The sequence below is a fragment of the Atractosteus spatula genome, chromosome 4 (genome assembly GCF_055471065.1).
Source record: "Atractosteus spatula isolate fAtrSpa1 chromosome 4, fAtrSpa1.hap1, whole genome shotgun sequence".
Lineage (NCBI taxonomy): Eukaryota > Metazoa > Chordata > Actinopteri > Semionotiformes > Lepisosteidae > Atractosteus > Atractosteus spatula.
In genome coordinates, this window is record NC_142709.1 from 69,994,817 (window position 1) to 70,015,311 (window position 20,495).

At 39.5% G+C, this 20,495-nt stretch overlaps 1 protein-coding gene and 1 pseudogene across 2 annotated transcripts; one reads left to right on the forward strand and one right to left on the reverse strand.

The window, feature by feature from the left end:
- Nucleotides 1-1,707: 1,707 nt before the first annotated feature.
- Nucleotides 1,708-6,859, forward strand: LOC148837023 (extracellular calcium-sensing receptor-like; annotated as a pseudogene). The gene is made up of 6 exons (XR_016090983.1): nucleotides 1,708-1,958; nucleotides 2,130-2,427; nucleotides 2,709-3,538; nucleotides 3,628-3,849; nucleotides 5,555-5,678; nucleotides 5,839-6,859. The product of XR_016090983.1 is annotated as an extracellular calcium-sensing receptor-like (transcript).
- A 1,231-nt stretch (nucleotides 6,860-8,090) lies between these two features.
- Nucleotides 8,091-14,908, reverse strand: LOC148837024 (extracellular calcium-sensing receptor-like). The gene is made up of 7 exons (XM_088914248.1): nucleotides 14,872-14,908; nucleotides 14,268-14,412; nucleotides 13,414-13,699; nucleotides 12,315-13,130; nucleotides 11,651-11,878; nucleotides 9,347-9,470; nucleotides 8,091-9,007 (listed from the first exon to the last, which is right to left on the reverse strand). The coding sequence occupies exons 2-7, from the start codon at nucleotides 14,378-14,380 to the stop codon at nucleotides 8,091-8,093; spliced, it is 2,484 nt and encodes an 827-aa protein (XP_088770374.1). The 5' UTR covers nucleotides 14,381-14,412; nucleotides 14,872-14,908.
- Between the last annotated feature and the right edge of the window lie 5,587 nt (nucleotides 14,909-20,495).

Here is a 20,495-nt window from a genome sequence, read left to right on the forward strand (position 1 = left end):
TAGATGCTCACATGCTCTCTACATTTTATTACCATTTGCCTTTATCATATGCTTTTATTATGCAATAAAACGTTGAAAATATATTGATTTACATTTCTTAACCCTTCCTAGTGTTACTTTGAGATCTGTGCAGTAGAACATGATAGCTGATTGGCCCTTCTTTTTGATGGGAAAATCTGGTGAAACCTAGACATAAATTGTCCAGCAGGAAGTTCATCTTGACTGTTTCGCTACGCCACGTTATGCTGTACTGTATGTTGCAAAAGATGCATTGATTTCACAGTTTAACGGGTAACATTAGGGATGTTCATGGGCGTCTTCTGTAACTTTTTAGAACAGGCTCTGGAAGAGTGCAATGTAATTACCACCAAGGTCCACTAGATGGAGAGTTTTACTAATGGCAAATTGGACATTGCGCAGCAGAAAGTTAATAAAGGGTACGGTATATCGTGGAAAAACATCGGACAGCAGTGAAGGGTGCTTATACAGCGAAAAGTGGGACGTTATACATTTGAACAGAAAATGCTAAGCCATTAAAATTCGGAGTTTAGGCTTACTATAGAATCTATGATCTGGAATGATTTCTCTCCTTTGTTTTTGAATTTCTTAAATTACAATATCATTTGTTTTTCCATGTCTAACTGAAACACGTATCGCAATATAAAATGTAAGGACACACCACATCCAAAATTAATAAGAATACATATAATACATAAGAATACATAAAACATGTTTGTATGTTACAGTATAGCAATGCCCTCACAGCTAAAGATTAAGACAATAATACCTCCCCCTCACTAGTTAAGCAAACTCAGTGTCCTTCAATAATTCAGAAAGAAAAAGGTCTCAACCACGAAAATCTTTTTTTAATGTTATTCCAATTTTCACTTCATGAGAACCTAACTTCAGAAGTCTTTTCAGAGTTTTGGAATATAACCTCACATATCGACAACACTTCTAACAGGATAAGCAATACGAATTGAGATCATACTTTAGTCACATTGATGCATTGCTTGTGTTTAAAAAACTCAACTGTACTGAAAAAAATAAAAACATCGAATGTCATTTTCAAAATTCCAAATTTCACCTTCACCTCCCAAGCACAAAGGTGAGTACCCTTCAATCACACGTTGCCAATGAGATAAATTCGAGCTTAAATTTAACGATTTCGAAAATGTATCAAATCAACCTACTGATGTTCAAATTTAGTGAACTTCAGTACCTTGGATAGCGACAATCGCGATGCGAAAAAGCTTCTCTCGCTAGAACTGCTTCTCCCGGACAGGAAACAATACTTTAAAAACTTCAGAAAAGTAATTTATATATACGATCATAATGAAAATCGGTAAAGATGCATGATTAGATTAAAAAAACTGCCATTGTAAAACTAATTTCCTAAGAGGCCATCGTTATGCTGTTCGTTTTATGTGTCTGATGTTGATATTATTGCTGGAATGTGAAAGCTCGTGAAGTCTTCACGGAGAGTCAGTGTGATGGAATAATATTCCAGAATTAACAGCATTCACGCGGGAAATTGTTTTCTGTACGCCTGCAGGCATCTGGGATGTGAGCGTAGCAAGTAGTCATCAAGTGATTCGTAAAATCACTTCACGTTGTAATAAACTGTTTTCGCCCTTTCTAAAACGGTATCTCGACCTTAATGATCAAACTGCCTTTTAGTCTACAGTATATAATAAAAGCGAGCAGATGACGAGCCCGCTTGTAACAGAAATGGCACACCTGCTCGCACAGCTGATAGCTCTGTCGCTTCTTTTCCTCAAAGACTTGAAGAGCACTGGCGCAGGCGACGTGACTTGTAGATTTCAAGGCGAGGTTGAGAGTGCGGCCTTTTTTCAGGAGGGGGACGTTGTGCTAGGCGGACTGTTCCCTTTGCACTACAGATCGCCTCTCTATGCCCCGTCGTTTGAGAGAGGACCCAAGCCTCCTCATTGCATAGAGTAAGTACCTGGGTTATCATCAAGTCATTTTACAGTGTGAAATACGTTGTTAAGGTTCATACTCGCCCGCTGTTGCTGTAGGTTTTCACCAACAGTCATTTGGTGCCTAAATGCCCTTGGTTTATATGTGACACGACACGTGGAAGATAGCCGTGCTCTTGTGTGCTTTAGTTTCAGTCCTCGAGCACTGCGCTGGATGCAGACAATGATTTTTGCCATAAAGGAAATAAACCAAAGAAAAGACCTTCTTCCTGACCTGAAGCTGGGGTATCGAATACTGGACAGCTGTGACGACATACACGCCTGTTTGCGGAGCTCCCTCATCCTCGTAAACGGGCAGATCGGAAACACCTCTCTCCTGTCCTGCGCGGCCGCTGCAAGACCGATGTCCCCGGTGATCATTGGAGACGCGGGTTCGAGCAGATCTGTGGCAATTCTGAGAACTTTGGGACCCTTTCATATCCCACTGGTAAGTAGAGTTTAGTTTAGTTGCCTTCCTATGTTTCATTTACATTCACATCATACAGTATTAATTGAGAATGTTTTCGCTAGAGTACCATTTAAAAAAAAAAAACATATGTTGTATTGTCATGCGTCGGTATTTCCTAATATGTTTTTATGTCAAAACGTACAAAGCATAACGTTTGTCATTAATAAATAATACTTTCCCAGATGGATACTGGAAATACTTTTATCTTAAATGATTAAAATCCGTATCTTTTTATCTTCTTATTCCTCTTCTACGTACAGGTGAGCTACTTCGCTTCCTGTCATTGTCTTAGCGACAAGAAGGAGTTCCCAACTTTCATGAGAACTATGCCGAGTGATGCCTTTCAGATTCAGGCGATAGCTACACTCATCCATTATTTCAAATGGACCTGGATAGGAGTTATTGGAGAAGAAAGCGATTACGCGCGCTTTGCAATACAGCTTTTAATAGAAGAATCTAAAAAATGGGATGCGTGCATAGCTTATACCCACTTCTCCCACCTACATTGAATAAAGGAGATATACTTGGAGTGACAGAGGTAATTAAACGATCTTCTGCAAAGGTGGTTTTAGGTTTTACTGGAGAATCTCAATTGCAGTCTATTTTACGTGAATTCAAACGTCAGAATATCACAGACATTCAATGGATATCAAGCGAAGCTTGGGCTACAGGGAAATCCCTGTGGAATGAATTCAAAGACTTCTTAATTGGAAGTATTGGGTTTGCAATACGCAAGGCAGAGATTCCTGGTCTTAAAGAGTTTTTGACTCGACTCCGTCCCTCCGACGCGCATGAATTCTCCTTCATTGCGGAATTCTGGGAAGAAACGTTTGGGTGCAAATTGAACAGCTCTTTGAACACCCACGTACATACCGCCGCTTCGTCTTGGGAGCCCTGCACCGGCCTGGAGAGCCTGGAGAGTGTGTACTCTGCGTACTCGGATGTGTCTCAGCTGAGGGTTTCCTACAACGTTTACAAAGCCATCTATGTGGTTGCCCATGCACTGCACAATATGAGCGCATGTGTGAGCGGAAGCGGCCCCTTCAAAAACCAGACGTGCGGAGACATGAAAGACGTGCTCCCAGAGCAGGTACAGTACGTCTTAGCGTAAGGAAAATATACTATAGGACATGACAGAAAGAGTGAAATCACTAAACCGGCCTTCATCGTTTCTTTCAGCTCTTGCATTACATGAAGCAAGTGCGGTTCTCTGTCCTTGGAGAAGAGGTGAGCTTTGACGAGAACGGAGACCCGGTCGCATCCTATGACCTCATGAACTGGCAGGAGGGGCCCGACGGGTCGCTTGAGTTGGTGAAAGTTGGCTACTATGACGCTTCTTTGGGTCGTGAAAATAGCCTAATAATTAACGTGTCGGCTGTTCGTTGGCACAGGGGCCAGCAGGTTAGTCTCGTTTATCCTTTTTTGAATTCTGCTGCATTGCCTTAAGTATTGTAACACATAGATATATCACCCTGCAGCTCACAACTGGCAACCTGCTGAAGCTCAGCAGGTGTGAGCCTGGTCAGTACCTGGATGGGAGACCTCCTGGGAAAAACTAAGGTTGCTGCTGGAAGAGGTGTTAGTGGGGCCAGCAGGGGGCGCTCACCCTGCTGTCCATGTGGGTCCTAATGCCCCAGTATAGTGATGGGGACACTATACTGTAAACAGGCGCCGTCCTTTGGGGGAGACGTAAAACTGAGGTCCTGACTCTGTGGTCATTAAAAATCCCAGGGCATTTCTCGATTGGCCCTTACCAATCATGGCCTCCTAATAATCCCCATTTATGAATTGGTTTCACCACTTTGTTCTCCTCCCCACTGAGAGCTGGTGTGTGGTGATCGTACTGGTGCACTATGGCTGCCGTCGCATCATCCAGGTGGATGCTGCACACTGGTGGTGGTGGAGTCCCCATTACCTGTATAGTGCTTTGAGTGGAGTGTCCAGAAAAGTTGCTACAGTATATAAGTGTAAGCAATTATTATTATTATTATTATACGGCCTCCATTGCTTGCGAGAGCTGGCTTACCAGCGTGGTGACATCACCGCCCTTCCCTGTGAACAGCAGGGACCGCAGCCGCTGGGCTGATGGGAGATTTCCCTTTGGCTCAAGAGGCTGGGTCCCTGTTGAGTGATGCCGGAGGCCTGGGTTCGAGTCCCTGATGGTGGGGGGCTGACCTGATGTGGCAGAGGTGAGGGTGTATACCCATGTGAACCCTGGAGTGTTACAGTATGTTTTACTTTCACATCCATGATAACAATTTTAGAAAACATTTGGAGAACCTTGTCGTTCAACAGTTTTTGAGACCAGACTTCAAAATGATGCTGTAATACATTCTCATTTTTTCTAAACTTGTTTTTGATATTCTAGAAACCTTCAGCTTCAGAAATGAGTTTTTTTTGTGTAATTTCTTTATAGTCTGCAATAGAAATCGAGACACGTTAGTTTTTCAATTCCTTTTTTTAATTCAATTTCTCACAGTCTGTTATTCAGTAGATTTAGGAAGTAATAGAATTGGCTAGTTACAAAACAAATTATGATCCTTAACTCCATGTTATGTTTATTGGAAATTAGGCTTGTAGCTCTACTAAGTTGTGAAAAATAATTTTGTGAATTAGTGTTACTTTGAAATGATCTGTACTTTGCCTGTCACACTTTGCTGAGCTCATTAGGCCCTTTTCCTTTGCTATTTTTCTGTGCTTTTATAGAAAGGAATGCTACCATTATGCTTGATACAGACAATTAATGTCATGGGTTTTCTGTGACTGTTGGGGAAGATTTTTATCAGAAGTCTTCAAAGTTACTTGTGTAACTCGGAAGAACAGTGTAATGATGTTATTCGGATGCAGTTAGTTATGCTGTGGGTGGGAATGTCAATACTTGGAGGCCATCACTGTATAAATGCAGTAGTTGCAAATAGAGCTGAAAATGGTCAGAATCTGTTGCATGCAGTAGGTAACGAAATTCATAAATGACTGAATTAGAGAAATCAATGGCGCCGCTGTATTTTCATTCCTATTTAGATTTCTTGTAATAAACTAGAGGCTTTTTAACACCATGCTTTTTACAATGTGTGATTTGTGAGTAGGTTTCACTGCTCCCCTGTAGGTCCCTCGGTCTGTGTGCAGTGACAGTTGTTCTCCAGGTTCAAGAAAGGCCACTCGCAAGGGACAGCCTGTCTGCTGCTTTGACTGTGTCCCATGTGCTGATGGGGAGATCAGCAGTCAGACAGGTGAAGGACTGCATGTGATTGCATTAGTTTATTGTTAGTTGGAAACAAATCTTCTCTTTCTTGCACGTTCTAAATTTTCAATATTCTTTTATAGCACTATATAGAAAATTATTTTGCACTCTCTGAGGTACTTATTTCTTTATTCTTTCCTCCCCAACAGACTCCCTCGATTGTACGAAATGCCCACTGGAGACGTGGTCAAACAAAGCAAGAGACCAGTGCATCCCAAAAGAGGTGGAGTTCTTGTCCTATTCTGAGTCAATGGGAATGGTACTGACAGTGGTGTTGACACTTGGAGCCTGTGTCACCACAGCTGTTTCTGGGGTGTTCATCTTTTTTAGAAACACCCCCATCGTCCGCGCAAATAACATGGAGTTGAGCTTTTTGCTGCTGCTATTCCTCATTCTGTGTTTCCTTATTGCACTTCCGTTCGTAGGCGAGCCAACAGACTGGTCTTGCATGGTCCGGTACACAGCGTTTGGCATAAGTTTTGCTCTGTGCATTTCCTGCATTCTTGCAAAGACAGTGGTTGTGCTTATTGCTTTCAGAGCCACTCTTCCTGGCAGCAATGTCATAAAGTGGTTTGGTCCCACACAGCAAAGAGCCAGTGTGTTTGTCTGTACCTCAGTCCAAATTCTGATCTGTATAATATGGCTGATAACCAGCCCTCCACATGCTGCACATAACACTGTGTATCAAAGTGAAAAGATCATCTTGGAATGCGCTGTTGGGTCAGTGTTGGGATTCTGGGGTGTTCTGGGTTATATTGGAGTGTTAGCTTGTCTGTGTTTTGTTATAGCTTTTTTGGCCAGAAAATTACCAGACAGTTTTAATGAAGCAAAGTTTATAACTTTCAGCATGCTGATATTTTTTGCAGTATGGATAACGTTCATCCCAGCCTATGTTAGCACTCCAGGAAAGTATACTGTAGCTGTGCAGGTCTTTGCTATTCTGGCATCAGCGTTCGGTCTCCTGTCCTGTATCTTTTTCCCAAAATGTTACATTATTTTATTAAGACCTGAGAAAAATACGAAAAAACATATGATGGGAAAAGGTGTTAAAAATTTCAAGTAATACTGTAGGTAATTAGGAGTTTCTTTTATTATACTGATTTTAACAGATGACTGAATAATGATAAAAAATCTATACATATAGTATAATTAATTGTAATAAAGATTAATATATTCTGAACATTGAATGGTTGTGTGTGTATCAATGTATTTATTTATGTTTTTCACAATGCAATTAGCTCTGTGAGACATTCCTAGCATAGGATGCAATGAAACATCTTCATAGTTATTAAGAAATAAAATATGTCTATACACAGCTTGATAATACAATATAAAGAGGAGGTTGTTCGGCTTATCACTTGGTTAATTTTGTCTTCCATAGCTCATTTTTGTCCATTGGAAGCTTCACTTCCAATTTTGCAAGATCACTGTATGTGTTTTTATTAAGATTCATAATATGAAAATGCATTTTTTAAATTTAACAAAAAAATAATTTTGTAAGAAAAATACCACTCACATGGTAATTGATTTCTGATTTCATATTTATACATTGACTATGTGAAGTGCAGGACATTGTTAATGCATGCATATACTCCAGATTAGTATAAAAAGCATGAATCATGAGAAGTCAGACATTTTCATGAAATTTTCACTCTCTTACACAGTTCACCAACACATACAGTACTAGGATTCATTTAGATGACACCAGCAAAATCAACACAGGCTTGAAACAAAGCCTCTTTACTCTGGAAGTTCATGCTGCACTGTCAAATTTAGAGAAATGTTACCATTTTAAGGAGCCGTCCTTTGCTCTTATCAAGAGAGCAACAGTTATGAAAAAACACGAGGATGGTGTCAGTAAATGAGGACCAGCTATTCCTGGTCATTTTATTTATACAAACAACCTGTTTTCAGTATGGCAGATTGCACCCTGTATCTGCTCCACTTGACAGCATTCCATGTGCTTCTCTCCTTATTGAAATGGCTTATGTTCATATCAGGAGAATTCTATTGACTTATACTGTATCAAGTCTCTTAAGAACGCAGAACAACCGAAAAGGCAGATGTTAAACGAGAATTTCCCCACTCTTCTCTCCTGCAGCACCCATGTGCTTGACGGTTGTTGTTCTGGTGGAGTAATCAGTCACTGAGCTTAAAATAAAAATGTTATTAAACTCATAATTTACGTTTTCAAAAAGTATAAAAATTTCAGGTCAAAATGTCAGGCATAAATGGTTTTCAGATCCCTAGAGATCTCACAGTGTTTAAGAACTGGAGATGATTAAAAGTTCTAATTAAGCAAATTGTTTGATCATTGGAGACCAAGAGTGCTGTTGGAATGAAAACAAAAACAGGTATGAGGTAAAGCTTAAACTTGTGTTAATTTAATAGAGGAATGCATTTATAATCGTATTACTGATGCTGTTTTTCCCATGATGTGTTTTTTAGAATTTTTTTCTGGCTTTAGTAAAATAATGTAGCATTTTGGGAAAAACAAACAGACCAGAAGTCCAAAACTGGAGGACAAAATTGCAAATATTTCTGTTGCAACGGTGTACTTCCCTGGTGAGCTCACATAGGCAGGCACAAACGCTATCCACACTGCAAAGAAAATGAGCATACTGAATGTAATAAATTTTGCCTCGTTGAAGTTATCTGGTAGCTTCCGGGCTAAGAAAGCAAGCAAAAAGCACAGAAGTGAGAGAAAACCAATGTACCCAAGAACAAGACAAAAAAACAGAACTGATCCAACATCACACTGCAGAACAATTTTGGAACTTTCATAAGTGAGAGATTTCTTAGGAGAAGGAGGAGCCACAGCCAGCCACACTGTGCAGTTCAGGATTTGAACCGAAGTACAGAGAAAGATGATAATTCTCTGCTGTGAGGGGCCGAACCATTTCATCCTGTTGTTCCCTGGAAAAGTTGCTTTAAATGCAAACAGTACCACAATGGTTTTCCCTAATATACATGAAATACAGAGAACAAATGCAATGCTGAATACACTGTGCCGCAACATGCAAGACCACACTGTTGGCTGTCCTATGAAAGCTAAGGAACAAAGAAAGCACAGAACCAGGGAAAGCAAGATGAGAAAGCTGAGCTCAGAGTTGTTTGCCTTTACAATAGGTGTGTTTCTATAATATACAAAAATGGAGGCTACAGCAATGGTGAAACAAGACCCTAATAATGACACTGCTGACAAGATGATACCCATTGTATCTGCGTAGGAAAGGTACTCCACTTCCTTAGGAATGCATTGATCTCTTCTTTTGTTCGACCAAAACTCTGGCTGGCATTTGAAGCATTCTATTGAATCTAGAACAACAAATGCATAAAAATGACTGTTGAGATCTCACATGCAACTACAGGCTTTTACCATAAAGTGCATTCTGTAAGATGTTGAGAGGAGATATCCTTTTATTGCTCACATACCAAAACAGAAAGAAGAACATCTCTTAGTCTAATAGAATCTTTGTGCTGTGTTAGGTGGAGAAAGATTCGACTGCATAAGATGGCTACAACTCTCCATTGTACAAGCAGACTGAAAATAGAGGGAGGTCTGATACTGTATGTACGTAATAAAATAACTTATTAAAACAAAATAGTTTACACAATTGCAGTTTCTAAAAACATGTTTTAAGTAACTTTTATCACCTGTCTGGTTGCTAATCTCCCCGTCTGTACAGAGTATACAGTCAAAGCAGCAAACAGGATATCGAGCCTTGATTCCTTTTCTTGTCCCTGGAGGGCAGCTATTGCTACATACAGATGTTGGAACCTGTCAGAGAGGACATACAAGGACTGTTTGAGTTAGTGACTTACAGTACACTGTACTTGTTCATGACCTTTAACAAAATACATCAAGCAGGGGTTAAAGGGGATCACACCATTTTAAATACTAGATAATGTTCCTTAATGCTAGATAATGGCACCTTAGTTCTTATAGTAGCTTATTATTGCACATTCTCTTATTGTGTTTCTGACTGTTGCGTACAGCATATGCTTCTTTAGTGTTCTGAATTTGTGTACTGTATAAAAATGTTATGTAATATATAAATGGAGTACTTAACAAACCCAATTAGACTACAGATTTGTAATGTAAGTGTATTGCAGGACACAATACTGTATCTTGAACATTATTAAACTTGTTTAAAGCAAAGGACAATACATTTAGTCATCAGGGCATTCGAATTATAAGACAGAATATAAAATACTCCATCTTGATATTTCATTCTAAATGTCTTACTCTATGCAAATCTAAAAAAGAAAATGGAAACCATTTCCTGGGGAATTGTGATATCCATTAATCAGGTGCTTTGTTAGTGTGTATTCAGTATTAAAGTTTAATATGTTGTGGCTTTTAATCCACTTGATAAGGGAGTAACCTTCTGGCTTTGGGATGAGGAGACTCGGAATCACAAAAAGAAAGGAGTGAACCCCCCAAAAAAGACAGATGTGAAAACAGAGATAGACAGAATGTACAGGTACACTATGGAGATGCGGACATTACTTTAAAAAGAGAACAAGAGAAACTGTTGGATGCCTGCTGCCTGTGCCAGGGGCAGGATGCCGGACAGACCCGGGGAAAAGGAGATGGCACCAGCAGCAGCATGGCCGAGAGCAAGGAACCCGGGGCCGAGCTGGGTGAGGGGGTTTAGCAGCAAGAGGAGAGGCAGGTATTAAAACTGTAGGACGCCTGCCGACTAAGCTGGAGGTAGGACATTGTACAGACTGGGGGCCGATAGACGTCGATATTGAGCTATGATGGATGTCTGGGATAGAAGCTGACGAGAGCACAGGGGAAGATTAAATTCATGAACAGGAGGATGAGGAAATGCAGAGGGAGGAGAAACAACAGAAGCATGAGCGCTAGCAGACCAATAACAGGCTGTATGAGTGGAAGGTTAAGAGAAACAGACAAGGAGGCAAAGCTGAATGGAAGGTCCTGGGGGAGGAAGCAGGGGCTACCCAGGGGTCCTTATGATAACTGACTTATAGTTCCTTTTGGGGAAACACAGCCCGGCAAGAACAGGGGGCACCGATCGCACCCCGTCTACAGCCTTCCCGGGGCAGAGACGCTGTACCAATCCCGCTCACTGGAGGCAGATGTGTGCTGGGTGACAGAGCTTGCTTGTTATGGACTTCAGAGAGATGGAAAGAGTAAAAAAATCAGTGCATTGCTTTTTGAAGAGAACGTCCCGATTGTAGACAGTCCAGTGACCGTCCAGTATTTGATGCCAGGGGCTGTAGTAATGGGAAGGGCTGTGGGAACAATAGAGGAGCAGAGGAAAATGAAACAACAGGATGATAAGAATCCAGAAATTCTTGTTGGAGTCCAAAAGTTCTTTGAGCGTATCTGGGGGTAGAGGAATGTTTTTGAAAAGGAAACTGCTGAGTTTCTTTCACTCTGCATTAGGTTGTTTTCTTGTTCAGTTAAAAAAATTAACATACTGTAGACACAAGCGTGGAAGCTTTCTATTACTTTTGCCTTTTTGTTTGTTTAGTTTAAACGTTTTGGTTTTATTCAGCCATGGAGCATGGTCCACATGTTAAATTATGCACACGACAAAATGAGAGATGAGTAGAATATATTTGTATTTTCTTGTAATTAGTCCATGTTTAGTATAAACAGATAATGCGTGAATCAAATGTGAGACAAGTAGAGTATTTTTCTGGTTTGTTCTGTCTTGTTTTCTCCTTTCTTCTTTGTTGTTTGGGGCATGATGCACATATACAGTACAATAAATGCACCAAAAATGTGAAAAGAAGTGTGAGCAAGAGATATATACATATACAGTATAACAAGTTGGCAATGATTGTGATTTAACACAGCTGGATGAAACTAGCTGTGTTTGTCATTATCCTTCCTGAACTTCAGTTAAGAACGTCTATTTAAAAAAATAAAAAACACCAGCAAAGCAAGTACACATCCAGCTTCTGGGAGGTTTCCAGACTTACTTGAGTTTGATTCCCATTCCATATAATTCTTTCCGCATCAATTTCCAGTTTTTTGGCGAGAGGTTGTGTCCCATCAAATTTCCCCACAGTAACAAACTCCACAAAGCCATCAGCTGCTTGCTGCCAGTTTATAAGATCGTATATAGCTGCAGGGTCTCCGTTTTCATCAAACTTGGTCTCTTCACCAAATTTATTGGTGAACTGCACATATTTCAAGTAGTGCAGGAGCTTTACAAGAACAAAAACAGCATGGGGTGTTATTGGCATTGCATTTCATGATACATTTGAAAGAGATGTAATGATTCATATTTTCTCTTGTCTAATAGCATAACACATTTACGAATGGCTTGTTATAGGCTGTGCATTTAGAAAAATAAAAAATTAAAAATATACAGTATGTTCATTGAGACATTCATTATGATGCAGACATTTAATTGACTTCCATATGAACGAAATCCAGTAGTGACTATTATTTAGTACACAGTTCAATGTTAATCTTTTTAAATTGCTTGAAAATTGTTTATGTATACTGTTGAAACAATTTTATTCTGCCCTTTCGTCACCGAGACACAAAGTGATGCTTTCTGTGTTCCAGGAAGTAACATTCTCATAAGCAAATAAGCAAAAGAAACAAAAACAAAAGATTTTAACACAGGATCCTTACCTGCCAAGGCTCGATGCTGGAGATATTTGGACAGGGCCCACTTGCAAACAACCCATTGTCATCCTTACACTCCAGCAGGTCTTGCAGAGCATGAGCGACTGTGTACACAGACTTGTAAACATTGTATGATATTCTGAGCTGTGTCACATCAGAGTATATATTGCTTACGCTGGCTAGGTCCTCTGACCCAGTGCATACGGGCTTGTCCGTGGAACCTGTGTCTCTTTGAAAAGAACACCCAAAGGTTTTCTCCCAGAACTCGGGGATGAAGGGATTTTTCTGTGCCAGTGAGGGATGCACACTGAGGAGGAATTCCTTCAATCCTGGAATATCAGCCCGGCGTATGGCAAAACCCACCGAGCCGTCCAGGATTCGGGAGAACTCCCGGGTGGAGAGGAGGGAAGCCGTAATCCAGGCTTCACTGGCTATCCACTGAATTCCCGTAAGGTTCTGACGCAGCACCTCCCGAAACAAAGCATGAGCGTCCTGCTCCAGAGAAAACACCAGGACCACTTTGGCTCTGGAAGCTTTGATAGCCTTCACGATCTTTCCAACCTTATCGGGAGCATGGTTCTTTGGGACGATCTCGTAAAATGCAAGGCAAGCTCCAAGCCTCTGCACCTCTTCGTTGAAAGTCTGGACTCCCCGCCGACCATAGTCATCATCACCGGCAATCACTCCCACCCACGTCCACCCAAAGTGTCGCACTAGCTGAACTAAGGCGTCCGTTTGAAATAAGTCACTGGGGATGGTTCGCAGGAAGGCAGGAAACTCTTTCTTATTACTCAGACATGCGCAGGAGGAAAAGTAACTGACCTGGAGAGAATAAGAGGAATGAGCACGTACAACAGATAGAAAATAAAAAAGAACTTGATGCTTTTTTACACACTCAAAAGATGAATAATTGTTTTTGTATACAGTACATGCTATTTTCATGTATCATTCTAAACTAGAGTACATTATAACTATATGTCACATTCACTGTGGTGTGAACCTAGATCTATTAATGTCTTTGTTATACGGACATATGCATTTAGTATCAGAAAAAAATAATCTGGAGTTTCTTCACAATAAAAATATTATAAATGAGAATGCATACCTGTGGAACATGAAAGACCCCCAGAAAGCGAGCTACTACTATTGACAAAGTTGATCCACCATCTCCTATCACAACTGGCACAGATGGGCTGCACTTATAAACAGTGATCGACTCATCCTGTCCATTCATTAGGGTGACTGCAGCTCTCAGTGCTTGGAAGTGTGTATTGCAGGAATCATAGATTTTGTATCCTAGTGTTATATTAGGAAGGAGGTGCCCATCTTTATTGATTTCTTCAATAGCAAAAATCATTGTCTGTACCCATCTAAAGGTGCGGAAATTTAACCTGAAAACACAAATCCTGTTTTTTATTATTCCCTTTTATTCCTGGTAAGGGTCACTTTGAGGGCTTGCCGTCATCTTTAATTAAGCAACAGATAATTCAATAATGAAAAAAACTTTAAAAAACACATAATGAATATGATATGCCTTGTTAGATTAGTAATTTCTTCACTTTAACTTCAATTACTGTAAGTTCTATTAAATGCATGAGCTCCTGTTCTTTTGCATGCAGATGATCAGTTTAATTGCGAGGGAGAGTATCTAGACTAATCCAATCAGTTTTGAGTTTAGGTACTTGTTTAGGATCAGGTTTAGATCTTGCATTGGTTTAATATACTGTACGAGCAGGACACTTCTCTCAGCTCTAGGAAAGGCCCAACAGAATGGCTGAAAAGATAAATGTAATATATTTCTAAATGAACCAAGTTTTTGCGTGAATAAAAAAAAATATCAGTTCAAAGCACATGACCAGTAATCACAGCCTGCTCATCCCTGCTCATGTAGACATACAGAGAATGGAAGGAATTACCTTGTTTTTCTGGGTTTGTTCACACGTTTTGCACTCAACTTACCCAGAGCAACGTGTCGCATCAGGTTCCATAGTGAAAGACAAGTCTGGCTCCAGCACCGTGTCATGAATAGAGAACAGGCCACCTACCATGATGTCTCCTTCACTCTCTATCATTGGAATGTCTGACTTCCTGGTTAGCTTGCAGGCTGTGTGATGTTTCAGAGAAAAAGTGAAAATCATTGAGCGGAGGAAACACACAGCTACAAGCCAGCATGTATCCATATTTAAAGGCACTACAAAGAAAAGGAGATTCAGAAAATGCTCAGGGCTGTAAACCCCTTGAATATTTATATTTGCTTAGCCAATCTAATCAAGCACTGATAGAAAGTCACTTTTCTCCCCTGAGAAAGTGCTGTGGAAAACAAAACAGCTGACTTTTCCTGGTGAGCAATAACCTATTTACGCACTCTTGCATGTTGAGGTTTAAGTGCCAAGTCATGCTCTGCTTTAAAATTAAACAGCCTGCTCAAGGTGTCTGAAACAGTGCTTCATGAAGCAAGAACTAGTTTCCTTTTACAGTATGTTCTGACAGGGAGATATGAAGTAGAAAGATAGATAATTACTGTATTTGAATTTCTAATCTCTCTCAGTGGTATGTCAGGTACATGGAATATATTTTGCTATCCAGTATATAAAAAGAAGTACAGTACCTTAAAAGTACCTTTTTAGGGACATATCCACGATTGCTTGTTCATAAAATCTTTAAATCATATGTACTTGAATGCATCGTGGTTGATATAGAATCAGACTGCTACTGTATGGTACTCTCACTCCCTTATCAGTTTTAATACACAGCCATGTGTTTCTGCTTTACTCCCTGTGCTCTCAAAAGCACCTGTTTAACTGGTGTGTAGAGTTAAAGATGTAGCTTAATGACTCATTAAGAACTGTTTTGTTATATATCCTGTGCTAATGTTTAGGGACAATTCATTATCGTAGTGCTCAAGGCAGTTAGCAGGCAAACGCTTCCCACTTCACCAGCTGTGTGTTTTACTTGCTTAAGGCTATAGTTTAGCTCTTCCCTGCTAATGTGTCTCAGAACACAAGTGCTGCTAAGGAGGCAAAGAGCAGCAGCATGTCTCTGCTCATACAGGCTGCAGCTCTTTCAGTATAGAAGGAGAAGCACAGAGGAATTGAGGACAGAGCTGTAACACGAAGTGCACTGAACAAGACATACAGTATACAGTGGAAAGACCTTCATCTCTAGTGCAGAAAAGTAAAGAGCACAGACAGATAATGAGTCCGAAAACAATGCAAAAAAATGACCTTCTTTGTGATGTGTGGCAGGAATGGGTACATTTTACTTTTTTCATAAACACAACACATTAGCAATATGACACAGTTCAAATCTTTTTTAATTCTTTTTTTTATTTGTAGCTGTGCGGGGTGTTTAGTGTAAGTTGTTTCTCTCTCACAGCACAGTGTGCACTTTAATGCAAATCTGGCTGTAAATTAGTTAAATTAAGCCTCACCTTAATTGATGTAATGTAATCAAAAATAAATTAAGGGTTATTAGGTTCATAGGTTACATTTTGAGAATTGACACCGAACCTGAACCTTTGTGGTTTGATTGACTATTCAGAAATTATCCATCTGTTTTTCAATTATTTTTGGGTGGTGAATTATGAAAACTTTCTTTCTTTCCTTTCTTATTAGTATGGAATTTTCATGAAATTCCTTGAACTCTTTTTGTTGTTTTCAGTTCTTTTTAAGTATTGGAAATACATGACATATAACATATTAACAATGGCATGTTTTACAAGAATCCGATTTTTTTGCAGTCGGTAAAGTCAAGTGAATATATGCAGCAAGATGAACACTCTTCTTTCACTTTTAGCTCCTATGATCAAGATAATCACTTTTTTCCTGAAGCATTTATTATTTAAAACAGCACGATTCTTTTAATCATTAAAATCTACATTGTTTAAAGTGGTTTGTTAGTGGTAATTCAGTGATCCACAGAAACTCTAAAATCATTAAAATAACACACCAATAAAATAAATATTTTTCATTGCAAGACTTAATATTGGACTTATAGAGACTAATAATATTGGATGAATAAAAATTAGTAAGGAAAATGTTATTTCCTGTGAGAATTTCTGTAAAAAATCTTGGGAATCAATAAAGGAATAAATGAACCAATTAAAAAAGTATGAACTCCCAAGGGCATACAGCCAGAAAAAAAGCACAGCCTTTTTATGAACAGATAGGAGTTTTTAATTTTAATACTGTCAAAGCTCATTATGTAATAGTTAAAAGCAATTCAATTTAGATTCCTAGATATAGCCCCCTGCAGGTATGTCATAAACACAATACAGGCCCCTATCTGGTATTGCTCCTTAAATATCATACTTGGAGCTGAAAAATGATTGACTGTGTACTACAGCATACCGAGACATTTAGCGAGCGATGTTTAACAGGAGGTATAGTATTTAGTGATGCAATATCTGAGAAACGATTAAATAAATCAGACAGAAAGCTCTCCTTTGATTCCTGAAGACCCAGTCCAGAAAAAAAAACTAATTTATGGAAAATAAGAATTATGATATAATGACAAAGGATTTTGAATAGTACAGTTCATACATTTTTCTGAAAAATTGTTTCCTGGAGAGATTTTAGAGTTACTACAGTAGCTTCATACAAAGAATTAAAAACATTCCTGCACATGACCTCAAAATTGCTTTGGTCTCTTATTTTTCACTGGCATTGCCTTTGTTACATATCTAGTGGGGACTAATTAATTTGCTCAATTCCTGCTTTTGACCTGACCTGCAGGTACATCATACTTTAAAAGTTTCGAAAAAGCAGTCCAATCCTTCATTATTTACACATTAGGAATATGGATATAGTGTTATCAATCAATCAATCAATCAAAGTTTATTTATCCAATGCACAACAATACAGCATGCAGCAGTAATTGCTGGCAATGTCTTTTCTACAAGCTCACTGGGGAGGGGGTGGATAAAAATCACAAAATTAAGGTTATAAAATAAGGCTACATAATAATAGATAATAGTGCAATAGAAATTGAATAAGATAAACTCAGACAGAGCTCAATATAAATAGAGCTGCGATGTGTCCAGGGTGTATGCAATACATTAAGTCCAAGTAGTGCTGTATGCCCAATACAGTGAAAACTGTACAGAATGTCCATGTAGCCATTACGGGTGATTTGCTGAAGGAGCTGCAGGTTGGGTATTTAGCAATCTTATTGCCTGGAGGTACAGTAGAAGCTGTTCCGTAATCTGTTGGACTTTGACTGAATGCTTCGATACCGTTTACCAGACAGAAGGAGAGAAAACAGTTTGTGACTGGGATGACTGGGATGGCAAATAGAGAAAAATGTCTGTAATGCGGAATTTCTGCCGCGCTAGGCTCACACAGACATTCTAGTTTATGACATACTGTATGTCTAGGCATAATTTTGAAAACATCTGAAATTTGACCTCTGCCCCCCACCCGTGATAAGAGGAAGGTTGTGAGGCCCTAAGTAAGGTAAATTAAGATTTAAGATAAGATCACTTTATAAGCCATGTACAATTTCTTGCATTAGGAATTTGTCTTTTCTCATACCCCAGCTTGCTCTCTGTGAGACACACAGACAGGGAGAGAAGCTAGGGGGTCAGAGCGCAGGGTCAGCCATTGTACAGTGCCCCTGGAGCAGTTGGGGATAAGGGCCTTGCTCAGGGCCCAACGGAGTAGAATTCCTCTGCCAGCCGCAGGATTTGAACCGGCAACCATTACGGGTGATTTGCTGAAGGAGCTGCAGGTTGGCTATTTAGCAGTCTTATTGCCTGGAGGTACAGTAGAAGCTGTTCTGTAATCTGTTAGTCTTTGACTGAATGCTTCGGTACCATTTACCAGACAGTAGGAGAGAAAACAGTTTGTGACTGGGATAACTGGGGTCCTTGTTGTTACCCCTCCCCTGTCTCTGATTTTTTTGTTTCTGTTGTCCATGAACAAGCTTCAAGGATGCTGCTAACTTTACTTTTATCTACACGGATTAATTACATCTTAATTTCCTGTTTGACAGTTGTCTGATTGTTGGTCATTGCTATAGTGCTGTTAAAGAAAATAGTCAGCCACTATGCTTTCTTTTCCATTAGTGAACAAAACATGTTGAAGCCTAATTTTAGAGTAATACAAAAAAACAAGGTTAAAAATATATAATGTTTCTTAATATACAGTATGCTACACAGATTTGATGGACATAGAACATTCACAAAAAGATAGTTTGAAAATTAAAAGTAAAAGTCTTTAAATTTCTTAGGTTAAACTCATCTATGGTAAGTTTGATTGAGTTTGATAATTTTGATGCACTGCAATCTGTTAAATTTGCAGTTTGATTAACATTAGTCACACAAACTGTACGATAAGATGTGCAAATACAGAAGATTGTCTGTAATGCATAATTTCTGCCGCGCTAGGCTCACACAGACATTCTAGTTTATGATATATGTCTAGGCATAATTTTGAAAGCATCTGAACTTTGACCTCTGCCCCCCACCCATGGTAAGAGGAAGGTTGTGAGGCCTTAAGTAAGGGTAAATTAAGATCACTTCATTAGCCATATACAATTTCTTGCATTAGGAATTTGTCTTTTCACATACCCCAGCTTGCTCTCCATGAGACACAGACAGGGAGAGAAGCTAGGGGGTCAGAGCACAGGGTCAGCCATTGTACAGCACCCCTGGATCAGTTGGGGTTAAGGACCTTGCTCAGGGGCCCAACAGTAGGGTTCCTCTGCCAGCCACAGGATTTGAACAAGCAGCCTTCCAGCCACAGGCACAGAGCCACTGCTCCGCTTCTTAAAGCTAATTAGATAACATATTTCTCCTTTGGAAAACTGCTGCACAATTGTTGTCCAGGAATGACTGTCCCTGGGGAATAGGTGGAAAGTTATACTGTTGACATTAGAAACAAATTTTATTTATGTACGTGTAAAGTCAGAGGAATGCTTTAAAAATATTTCTGTGCCACGCTATATATCCTATAGGCTAGTAGTTAGGCCTCAAAAAAGCATTAAAGGAGTGTTTAATGCAAACTCATGTAAACTGTGGTCATACCTCTAAACTTAATTGTGCTCTCAAGTAGAGACAAAAGAAAAATCAGAATGTATGTCTAAACACAGCAAACATCTTCTTATCATGCCATTGAGGTTTTCCCATGATACTGACTGGACACCAGGAGAAGCTCCATAGACATAAGGCTACCACTCTACCACAGTTTCAGTTCTCTGAAAGCAAGTGTAAAAAGCTGAATTACAGACCTAGCGATATAGATATGGGCAATAAAAACTAAATGTTTAATCTTAACCCTAATCTTGTTAGCTGAACAGTCGCAAGAGTGCCTTGAAGGTCAACGGCATTAATATAAATTTGGATAAAAAAAACGTGAAAATGCTGATCCAAATGTTGATGCAAGGTATTGCTGCCTTGTTGGAAAGTGGGAGGTTTATAGTGATTTCAGGTAGAAACAGGAAAATGGACATACTGGTCTTTGTGCTATATTCTAGCTAATGCAACTTTTCAATATGACAAAACAATTAGACAGGGTTACCCCTGACACCATGTTATTATGGCAATCAAAGCATCGCTGTTGTTTATTAACTTGCTCTCGAGAACCGCAGGTAAGCTAACTCCTAACTCCACTAATTAACCATGTCTCAAGTGCACCTTTTTTAATTGGAACTTGCCTAAAGTCATTTTCATTTTCTTTATTACATTAGACACGGTGAAGAGCTTTGTAAATTTAGATCCAGCCAAGCACTGAACAAAAACATTACCATGAGAGAGCTCCCTGCGCAAACAGCCCTGCAAGAGAATCCAATTTACCCATTGCCTCAGGAGGGGCTCAGCTGCTACAATGTCAATTTAGTGCTCCGAAGCAGGTAGCTGTCTCCCAAACAACTAATGACACCTGTGACTGTGTTATGACAGGACTGCCCAGGGACTGATTTACAGTTAAGTGACTTACCTGTAAACCAAGAGACTATAACCTCAGCTGTTGTATACTGTAGCAGTTTAATTATTTTTTTTCTAAAGGGCATGTAATGGTAATTAAGACTTTCACAGGGCATGCATAATGCTTCAGAAGTACACAGGCTAAGTGTTAATTAAAGTAAACTATTAATAACTGTGGAATTAAGCTAGAAGGCTGTTGCACAGTGGGAACAAATGAGAAAACAGTTCTGTTAACCTTATGACTTGTTTACAGGAAGGAGGGTTAG